The 12,337-nt window shown below is 33.5% G+C and overlaps 1 protein-coding gene across 1 annotated transcript in view; it reads left to right on the forward strand.

Moving 5' to 3' along the window:
- The first annotated feature begins 682 nt into the window (after nucleotides 1-682).
- Nucleotides 683-12,337, forward strand: part of LOC143222503 (uncharacterized) — a 39,029-nt gene continuing 27,374 nt past the window's right edge. Inside the window, exon 1 of the mRNA XM_076449107.1 lies at nucleotides 683-1,799. Coding sequence (XP_076305222.1) covers nucleotides 1,424-1,799 — 376 coding nt within the window. The 5' untranslated portion in view covers nucleotides 683-1,423. The remainder of the gene's footprint in view (nucleotides 1,800-12,337) is intronic.

The raw sequence follows: 12,337 nt of genomic DNA on the forward strand, positions 1-12,337 counted from the left end.
GGAGTTCCAGTATCAGCAAGATATTTGAGATAAATTCAGGAGCTTCTTCAACATTTGTAACTTTGTAGAAGTTAAAGCGTAATTTCTCTTTGCTTTCATATTATTAGGTGTAAAAAAATCAGAATCTACAGGAAAATAGTTTTCAAAGTACTTTTACCTGACAAACATACGCGTTATTACATGAAGTTTTTCAAGTTGAGCTTAACAACACATGATACACTAACTAAAGCAGTTATGAATTTCCATCTGTATTATATACAAAGCCATGGTTATTACATCATAGCAGAATGTGGTGAAAGAAGGTTAGTAGTATATACTAAAGATTCTACGGGAAAACGTAGAGACAACTCTAACAAAACTTATATATACCTTCTGTAAGGAAACTAAAATTCTCTAAGACCAAGTTTAAATTAAGTACATTAAAACAGCTACAAACCATACATTTGGCTTTAACTTAAGGTCACATCTTCTTAGTGGAATTTACCCTTCGTAATATAATGCAGGTTCCAATATTTTCTTTATAAGACTCATAATGCCGAAGAAGAATTTAGTTCAATACAACAGTTCATAAGAGTTAAAACAAGAAGTAGAGTTGATTTACTGGCTCAGCCCAGTGATAATTCAGCTATTGTATGTAGTTATAAACTTGGAGGCGTTCCATTTATAAATATCCTCCCTTCGTGTTCAGTAAAAATAAAATAAAAAACTGTCAGTGTAAACTGTTAACATTACGACACAGTTATCAATTAAGTTAGGGATAACAAGACAGCTAAGGTTAGGCGCTGTAGAGAAGTACTCGAAGCGGAATGATTTATCACCATGCACAAAACGGTCTTAAATTGCACAGAGTCGGTAAAGAGCTGGCTTCATCAAGCCTGTTCAAAATAGTATCCTAACGGTCTCTAGTGTAACGTGAACGAATTAATAAATTTTCATGTTTATGATTCCAGTCTTCCAGCACGTAGACATTCGATGCCAAGTGTGACGATTGGACGATGTGCTTGTTACTGCGTTCCCGACCCTTAAGAAAGCGGATCAGCCGTCCTAGACAACTTCGCAAATAGGCCCTCACTTAATTACCCATTTCATCTCGCAGTAGTTCATTAAACACTTCTTAAAATCAATTAATCAGTCCACGAATGTCAGCGTGGTTGCCAATAGCGAATAGACTAGAGCTACTAGATATACCTCAAGACTGCCATAATTCTGCCACCACTGAGAAGCCAGTATAACACAGGGGAGGAGTCGGGAGGTGATAGTGTTGTGTTGACGTTGTGCGAGACACAGAGTTCAGAAGAGAGAACCTGTGAGCGTAGCCGTAAAAATTGATACGGTCAACAGTGAAACAGACTTGGGGGAATAAAGGGTATATTAATCAGAACCATTGGCTAATCTATTATTTGTTATTTTAGTAACTACAAAGATGAGTGCTGACCACACAGAAAAACTTGACGAGAGAAAAACGAGCAATATTAAGTCCTCTCTTCCAACGTCCTCTGATTTTCTAATAGAAAATTTACTTTCCAGACAACCAACAGTGAACTCTAACAAAGGTTGGATAATGGCCAATCGAAGGTCTTCTTGTAACACCCTTCCCGCAATGCCAGAAAAAAACGAAACTTTTAATAAAGATATCACTTCTCGCTCAACATCGAACTTAACGCATACATGGGAGCACCACTCTTCTTACGCTGATCGTTGGTCAACAGGAGTGACACCTAGTACTAGTCCTCTGACCACTGCTCAGGATGGAGAGGAACTGGATAGTTGTCAAGTAGATAGCCCATCTGAAAGTGAAGGTAGGCTATCAGATAAGTGCAAATGAATATTTGTACTAAATAATCTCCCCATTATTCGAAGGGAAATATACTGAAAATAAATTTAATATTTGTGCTGTATATTTATCTTGACAATCGCCAGAACATTTGTAGATTTTGTTAAATAAAACGGTCACTTCTACTTAAGATGTTTTATTCATGATTAAGTTATATCGGGAATCAGTGCCTTAGTGGCACAGCGGCATGTCTATGGGCTTACACCGCTAGAATCCGAGTTTCGATTCCCGTGGTGAGCAGAGCACAGATAGTCCATTGTGTAACGTTGTGCTTAATTATAAACAAAAAATATATTGGGAACAAACTGTTTCACATATACCAATTACAAATACGTCATATTATTCTACCTTACTTATAACTATAAAACACGTATTACGCACGTGCAGAACAATCATAAAATTTGACTTATAACATAATGACCAAACAAAACAACAAAGCTTTGATAAAAGAACACATTTAATTAGAGTAATGCTTGACCGATGACATGTAATAATGATTGTTGTTGTTTCTAACGTTACGTAAATGTTGACATTTTGATCTAATGATAAACATTGATGCTCTGTTTTGGTTAATTTCACGTGAAGAAGAAGTAAAGAATTATTAGACCAGAAGATTTTTCTCACGAAATGCCAGAAAAAATAAAATAAAACTGTAATAACTAGTTAATTAATTTGTAGTTTATTTCACGCATATATGAAATGACAGACAGCTTAAAGGCCAAAGACTGTGTAACTGAACGTCTCATCTATGTCCTGTTTTTCGTCACAGTTCTTCATCTGTACTTTATCATGTCTATGACTAGTGACTCAAGAACATGGTTCTTTTTCCAACCCGTAAAGGTCGCAAGTTCTTTAGTTATGAAAAACAAAATAGCTATAGAGAGAGAAAGATAATTAAATAATTATTTAATACGATAATCAGATAATGGCTATTGACTGATCAAAATGTTGTAATGATTTATTTTTTAAATTAGTTTGTAAATAAAAAAGGCGTGGAGTAATCGTTATGTAATTTGCATACCAAATACAAATGCATATAAACGAGTCAACAAATGGTGTACGTGTATTTTAATCAGTGTCAGAAAATCTTAAATTATTTAATGAATGGTATACACATTTAGCAACATCAACTACATATATGAAAACTGCGTCAAACTTTGCAAATATATTTATAATGATGTATACATTTAAAGATGTTAACTGTATACATGAAAAACTACGTCAAAAATTCCTTAAAGATTTGAGTAGATTCTATCAGATTACATAACTATTTAAACATGCTATAAAATATAGAAAAATGCATTTTTAATGAAATACATATTTCTTAACCCTCGTGATGAAGTTTGTTGGAAATTGAAGCAACTAATTTCTGGAATTCATAAACACGTGGCTTGTAACAGAATACTAATTTATAAATCCTCCTTCTAAATAAATATTACCAATTACAGTCTTGTTTACTTGTAGTTAAGCACAAAGCTATATATTGAACTGTTTGTATTCAGCTGTGCTCGCGACAGATTCCTTTCGAAATTATACGACCCAGCATGGCTAGTCTGGTTAGGGTGCTCAACTCGTAATCTTGTGGTCACGGGTTCGAATCCTCGTCACACCAAACATGCTTGCACTTTCAGCCGTGGGGGCGTTATAATGTGACGGCCAGTCCCACAACTCGTTGGTAAAAGAGTAGCCCAAGAATTGGCAGTGGATGGTGATGACTAGCTGCCTACCCTCTAGTCTTACAGTGGTAAATTAGTGACTGGTAGTGCAGTTAGCCCTCGTGTAGCTTTGCGCGAAATTAAAAAACAAACAAACAATCGAAACTATAATTTGTCTGTTGGAAGACCGCTAGCTTTTACAGAGTAGAGGTTAATTTGAAATTACACTTTATATGTTGGAGGACCGTTAGCTGTTATCAAGCACAGGTAAGCTTCGAAACTATGATTTGTCTGTTGGAAGACCGCTAGCTTTTACAGAGTAGAGGTTAATTTGAAATTACACTTTATATGTTGGAGGACCGTTAACTGTTATCAAGCACAGGTAAGCTTCGAAACTATGATTTGTCTGCTGGAAGACCGCTAGTTGGTACTGAGAACAGGTTAATTTATTACTATACTGTTTCTGTTGGAGGACAGCTAGCTGCTGGCTTATCGTTTTATAATCCTAGAGGGTATTTATTCTTCGAAATAGTTAACGTGTACCTACCATAACATTTCACATAGATAAATATTCAGTGCTTACTAATTAAAGGATTGGTAAATGATAATATTTTCTTTTTAGTGCAATCTAGTTTGTTTGGAGAAGTTATAGTAATTCCTAAGTGTTTACTGCTTAACATATTATGAAATATTAGAATTTCATCATCTGTCTATTTGTTTATTTATGTTAGACGACCTTGATATATTTTCAGAATTTTGTAGTGTGTATGTATGTGGTGTGAGCAGGTGGACCACCACTTTATACGTAAACGCTTGTCTTCAGGTAGTCTAGCATAAACAGAAATACAAAAATAGTCACACGTTGCATACAGAATACTATAAGAGACCGAATGCTATAGTATTGAAATAGCTATAATAATATAATATGCTATTATGTGTTTTCTATGTAACAAGCCTCTACGTCTTAGTTAATTCTACTACAAGTTTGGACTTTAAGCCTGTACGTCGGTAGATGTGTCCCAAATAATAATACAATACCAATAGCAAGAAACTTGTGAAACGGTAACGGATGTTAACTACTTACAGAGTTAAAATACTTTATAATAGTTTATAAAATACAAAGAGAAAAAATAGAATACAATTTTACAAAGTTATGATAGACATATGTAATACTGTTACAGTTTTTTGACGAATCATGTAACTTATTTTGAACAAACGTAACTGATGTGAAACTGTGTTGTTATTTACAGATCGAAGTTCATTTATAACAGATAGAATCTCTTGAATAATATCCCATTACCTCGTGGGTCATATGATCAGAACGGGGTCGCTGGGTGCGAATCGCTTTTTTTTTTTTTTATCCAGTCTTGATCGATTCTCGTATGTGATCCGGGACTGGTGTAGTGTAGTGGTAACTTGTTTTCACTAAGTATGTGGCATTAATATTATGAGTTAGTCAACCACTCCTTTGATCTGAATACAGCTCAAATACTGAATGGTGAACCGAATGTCATTTGCTGTTTAATCTGTAGGTAAAATGTTTTAAATATTCTTCTTAACCCAGTATATAATTTTGTTTACCTCAGCCTTGACGGGTATTTGTCATCGCGATAATCAAATAACGTAATCTTCATGAGCGTTTCTTCATTATTATTGTTATCAGAAATAACGCCAAACTCTAATTAACAACACAACTTCGGTTAAAACCGTTCTAAATAACTTACGCTACATTGTGACATTGTAACACATATGTTGTACACTAACACCTATCTTTTATTTACACTTTTGAAAAATGTCGTAATTTGATAAAAGTAGAAATCTTTATATCTTACGCTCATTTAATATATATATTGCGAAACGATAAAGACTTAGATTCCTTTTACTGTTCAACACGTGTAAAACGTTTTTTACCGTTCTCATACCATTCTTCATTTAGCTTCGAGCTTGTAGTTCACATCAATACAATAACGTCACATATCTCAGAAACCAAACAAGGCCTAAGAAATATTCACTTGTCCGAATTAAATGGTTATAAAAATGTCTACGTCTTTAAAGATTTCGCTTTTTATCAGGTTAAAAATATATTAACATATTTTGCTGTTAGACTTAGCTGTGAAAAATATTCAAACTGATATATTTACTTAAAGAGTTGTACAGATGATTAAAATAATGCAACTTTTACAACTGTTGTAAATATTTGAGTTTATGTGTACAAACAAGGTTTCACAGTGTTAAAACCCAAAACAGACTAATATATGTAAACAAAACTAATTTAAGTTTATATGGAATTGGTGTGATAGAGTACAAACAAGGTTTCACAGTGTTAAACTTCAAAACAAACACATGTTGATAAAACTAATTTTTTGTACATATCAAAGCTATCCAATGGACGTTGGAAAGTTTCTATGTTCTGGCAAATTGTTGACAGATTACTAATATTTCAGTACTGTTCAAAGACAGTCACGTGTTTCAGGAACTTTTGCCTACAACCAATCAGGAAAGAATAACAGATCATGTGATATAATCATTCTCTTTGTCACAAAATGTCTGCCTCAAGTAGAAATACATTTCCTTAATTAATATCTCTTTTTGTAAGATTGTTTTTTAGCTTCCTGTTTTGTGAGAAAATTCTTTGAAAAAATCGTTTCAGATGTTGTTTTTAAGTGTTTCTGAAAATATTAATTTTTAATTTTTCTTGGGAAGTTTGGCTGTTGGATGTCAATAAAATTGTCTAAGTTGACTTCTTTCTGTTGGTTGTTGCCTAAGCATGGGCAACCCAGTATCACCAGTTCTAGCCAATTTTTTTATGACACAAGTTGAAACACAAGCAATTAATACAGCATTACATCCATCACTATACTGGTACACATATGTAGACAACACGATTGCGGGATTTACATCTACAGAAAACACACTTAATTTTTTCAATCACATTAACGCTATACATCCCAACATTAACTTCAAATGTGAACAGGAAGAAAACAATCAAAAAGCATTTCTTAATCTCAAAATTACAAGAACCGATACACAATTTAAAACAAAAATCTACCGAAAAATCACCCATACTGGACTATACATTCCTTGGGACTCAGCACATGAAACAAAACAAAAACTCAACATACTTAGAAACCAAATAAACACAGTCTTAAAACTATGCTCACCAGATAAAATTAACGATGAATTAGATAAAATAAAACAATACTTCATCAACATCAATAAGTTTCCTCCACAAACCGTAGAAAACATTATACGCACACACCTAGAGAGAAAGCAAAATCAACCAACAAAAGTAAATATATCTCACGAATCAGAAAATTACGAAACCATATACTGTTGCATGTCATATATTCCCGACATCAGCAGAAAAATAACCAAAATTTGGCAAAAACTAGTTACAAAATATGACATTCCAGTTAATACCAAATTTATTCAAAAACCAGGCACAAAACTGAGGTCTATACTTTGTAAAAACTACACTGACAAACACCACACCAACATTATTTATAAAATACAATGTCATAACTGCCACGACTTCTATATTGGAGAAACAAGTAGAAAAATGGAAACCAGATTCAAAGAACACAAAAAGTCACCTTCACGTGTTTTCGAACACTGCAAGTCAAATATACACAACATAACCATAGAAAACACCCAAATACTAAATAAAGAAACAAACATAATCAAACGCAAAATTAAAGAAGCCTTACTTATACAACAACTTAAGGCCAAAATAAACCAATACAAAGAAACAACTTTATATCTATATTAAAAATAATATTATAAATAATAATAATAAAATAAATAGTATAAAATTATATATTGAAACATCTAAGCACGCGCCCCCCGCTAGTAGAGCGGTTAGCCTCCGGATTTACAAGGCCAAAATCAGGGGTTCGATTCCCCTCGGTGGGCTCAGCAGATAGCCTTATGTGGCTTTGCTGTACAAAAACACACACACATATCTAAGCACGCCTTCTCCATTTCGACACTCAGTTACACAAACCCTTTCAAACATGAGGTCAGCTTCCGGTCAGTTACTTCTTTCTTTCTTTGTAAACCTGACGATAACCGAACTAGGTCGAAACGTTGTTCGCTCCTCTACGTAAAAAATTTTCCCAACCCAAACGAGCCGTTTTTACATATATATTTTTTTCTACAAGTGGGTTTTCTCGACATCACTGAAAACATATGAAACTTCTCTTTTTTTTCGAACTTTGTTCCTGGAATGGGTGAGGGGCTTGAAGTTGATTTGAATCTTTACAAAGTTTATTTAAGAAAACCTCCCATAAATTCCTTGTTTGTTGGTTCGCTCATCGCAGATTGAAACATTTAATAGTTAATGTATCATCGCTTACATAAGAAGTTAGTTTTCTAAGTTGCTGTTTTTCCAACTTATGCCTTCTACAGGGAATACTTATATTCCTGAAGGAACGTGTTGTTAATATTACTGTTATATATGTACACATACAATATTTCGTAGTGGATGAATGAAACGTACATAGTATCTTGTAACAAATTCCATTAAACTTTACAATTAATGTCTGTACCAGCGCAGTATTTAACCTCTGATAGTATCTTTGGTACAGAAATGTTAATTACATATTTTACAGAAATAACATATCATCGTACTTTCGTATAGTAGTTACATATTACATTTGTTTAGCAATATTTAACCTACGATTGTCTGATACATGTTAGTGGTCCAGTAACAGTACTTACGTAATCTATTTATCTAAGATTGTACTTCATGACTTCAGGCTAAAATAATTTGCTTTAATAATCTAACCCCAAAATACAGGACTAATACATCGGTTTCTCGTTACAAAGAAACTGTCTTACTTTACATTTAGAGTTCTTGAGTTATTTTAATGGTGTTATTTTAATGGTCCATTTCTTAAGAGGCTAAGATGCAATACTCATACACGAATCCAGCACTCATCGGTAAGTGTGAAGACATGTAACACCAAAAACTGGGTGTAAATATCCACGGTGGGCAGTGTACAGTGTACAAGTAACCAATAAAAAAATCTAGCCTTCAAGTAAAGACATTTTGTTGTGCATGTTTATATGACCACAGTTAAGGAAACATAATTTTGAAGCAACACCTTTAGTTTTAAATATTCCATTTCAAAAAAATGCTTCATCATACTTGTACGTATCCCGTACAATAACTGTACTAAAATATTAATATTACACCTAATGTGTCACATGTCCAGAAGATTCCCAATATGAGAATCGCGGAACACAGCGGGCCGCAAAAAAAACACCACCAAAAACGTCAGAGGAGCCGTAGCAAATACAATAACTAAAACAAATATTGTTAAGATATTAATCAATTCTTGCGAAATGTTTTGAGTAGCCTTGGGGTGTAAACGTTTGGGCGCCTCTTTGGGATATATATTGTACAAGCAACAATATCGAATAATGATAAAGAACAAATAGGATAAGAAAAAGATAACATTGAAAAGCATATGCCTGTGATTTGAAATCCATAATGGGCAAGTTGCGAAGAATGTGAAAAACATCCGCAGTTTAACGTAATTTTTAATTTTAGGGTTAATAAATTTGACATTCACCAGCTTATCGGTGTTCATAACTTTATAAATATTTTGTGTGTGTATTTGTTTTTCGGATACGTTTCAGATAGAATTTTAGTGGCTATAGCATAATTTAGCTGACAACTTTTAGTAATGTGCGAAAGACCTCTTCGACGGTAAATTATAGCAGCTAAAATATAATGTCTCCAAGTCTGCCCTTAAACTTGCCTAATTTGAAATTTCTAATGAACAAATTAAGACAATTGTGAGGAAAAACATCATAAATCTAGCATGATATCACGAACGTTACATCATATTGAGAACTTCCGAAACAAATATGGTTTTATATATATAGGTTTGTTAGGTGGTCCAATTTGACGTCATTTGGTGGGTGAGTAGTATCGAAGTTCCAACGCGAGAATACAGAGTTTGATACTCTGCGGTGAAGAGAATAAGATATACAGTCTTCACTAAAGCAAAAACAAAAATGAAAGTTTACTTCCCAGTAGTTTAGCAGTAAGTCTAAAACGGTAAAATTCATATAAGAACATAGATAACAGCTGTGTAGAAAATCTGGAACACATTCATTTCAATAAAACGGAAAAGTAACCTTTGTTTCAGATTTGAGTATTATGGACTTTTTAACATAATATAAACGAGATCTGATGCGTAGTATATGACATTTTTATCAATACATTAAACCTTTATGCATATAGTGAAGGTCAAAACACATATTATTTGGTTGACTGCTCTTTGTTACGGATTCGAATCCCCGTCACACCAAACAAGCTCGCCCTTTCACTGTTCATTGGTAAAAGAGTAGCCCAAGAGTTGGCGGTTCTGAACAAATGTTTGCATCTTTTGGCTTGATTATAATTACCAACTGAGTAAATGTTGACATTTGTTGGTTTAGTTATAATAAACATTTAATAAATATCGGTATCTGTTGGAATATTTATACGTAGCAAATGCGTAATTGTTTGTATCTGACCTCATTCTGTGGTCCGTACTTTGAACCTTGCGTGGGCCGTACGAGCGACAATTAAATTTATTATTCGGTTAAACAAGAGTAGCCTGAAAGTTAACAGTGAGTGTTGTCCACTAGTTGTTTCTAATCTGTAAATTTTGTATTAGAACGGCTATGCGCAAATAGACCTTTGCGCGGAAATTTTGAAAATAACAATTTCTTGAACATATCTCAAGTTATACGTGTAGACTAGACGAATTAAGAAACTTTACTACTAAAGAATGCCCCAACGTTATATTCAAATAATGTTGAAATAGCTAAGCCATTTCTTCCTCGTGTCTTTTTAATATCATTTTAGCCACGTAACGAACCAATAATTATTCATCTGAAAGATTAATTCGGATTATTGATACATCAGCTAATGTATACGATCATATTATAAATAAAAGTAACATTTATTAATCATATAATTTAATTAAAAATTGTAGTTAAATGTTTCTGCTAACTTTGACAAAATATTTTTATTTGTAGCTTTGCGCGAAAATTAAAACAAACAAACTGTCGAAATGTTGTTGTTGTTTGAATTAAGCACAAAGCTACTCAATGGGCTATCTGTGCTCTGCCCACCACGGATATCGAAACCCGGTTTTTAGCGTTGTAAGTCCGCAAACATACCGCTGAGCCACTGGGGGTCAACTGTCGTAATAAACCGAGTTTAAACATTTCCCAGAGAAAAACAAAGGTTGAACATTCATGCTGGTACTCCAACCTATAGTGGACATTTAAGCGGAACAGTTCCTCTAAGATACCAATGGGTAGAAAAATAAATTGATAGAAAGAAAAGGAGGACACGGAAAATTAAAATAAATCATTGATAGTTTTATTTCATTTTCTTAGTTATATCACATCTATATGGAGATTTGAGATTAGTGAAGTGTTTACATATCTATATGGAGATTCGAGATTAGTGAAGTGTTTACATATCTATATGGAGATTTGAGATTAGTGAAGTGTTTACACATCTATGTGGAGGTTTGAGAATAGTGAAGTGTTTACACATCTATATGAAGGTTTGAGATTAGTGAAGTGTTTACACATCTATATGGAGATTTGAGATTAGTGAACTGTTTACACATCTATATGGAGGTTTGAGAATAGTGAAGTGTTTACATATCTATATGGAGATTTGAGATTAGTGAAGTGTTTACACATCTATATGGAGATTTGAGATTAGTGAAGTGTTTACACATCGATATGGAGGTTTGAGATTAGTGAAGTGTTTACACATCGATATGGAGGTTTGAGATTAGTGAAGTGTTTACACATCTATATGGAGGTTTGAGAATAGTGAAGTGTTTACATATCTATATGGAGATTTGAGATTAGTGAAGTGTTTACACATCTATATGGAGATTTGAGATTAGTGAAGTGTTTACACATCGATATGGAGGTTTGAGATTAGTGAAGTGTTTACACATCTATATGGAGATTTGAGATTAGTGAAGTGTTTACACATCGATATGGAGGTTTGAGATTAGTGAAGTGTTTACACATCTATATGGAGATTTGAGATTAGTGAAGTGTTTACACATCTATATGGAGATTTGAGATTAGTGAAGTGTTTACACATCGATATGAAGGTTTTAGATTAGTGAAGTGTTTACACATCTATGTGGAGGTTTGAGATTAGTGAAGTGTTTACACATCTATGTGGAGGTTTGAGATTAGTGAAGACTGTTATTTTTTTAGAGTAAAGCCACATTTGGTAATCTGCTGTGTCCAACATAGGTAACAAAATCTTAGATTTTAATTTTGTAAGTCCGTAGACTTACATCTGTCTCACTGGGGGACAGTTATTGAAGGAAAAATACAGTCAGTCCGTCTCTTATAAAAGATTGAAATTTGGGCATAAGTACAAAGATACACAATGGACTCTTTATGATGTGTTCTTTACAAGGACAGAACCCTGATATTGTGCATTGTGAGCCATAAAGGATTCAAACGTTTATTACAATGCTTTGATATTTTAATGTAATAGACAGCTAGATCTGAACCTAATGAACCAGTTTTGATTTATAGTCTAAATGATGTTTATATACTGATTATTTTGATAGTGTTCACAAAGATATTATACAGGGTGTTCGGAAAGTCACTGTGCACTTGTATATTTATTAACAGGCATGTTTCAATATAGAATACAGGAGGTAAATATGAATGACAATTATAAACAATGTTGAAAGTGACCCCCGTTGGCATCAATACAGGCCTGGATCCTTCTTATTTTGTTTCTAAACACAGCTATCAGTTGCTGGCTTGAAATAGACTGAATAAAATATGATTACAA

Source organism: Tachypleus tridentatus, chromosome 8 (genome assembly GCF_004210375.1).
Source record: "Tachypleus tridentatus isolate NWPU-2018 chromosome 8, ASM421037v1, whole genome shotgun sequence".
NCBI lineage: Eukaryota > Metazoa > Arthropoda > Merostomata > Xiphosura > Limulidae > Tachypleus > Tachypleus tridentatus.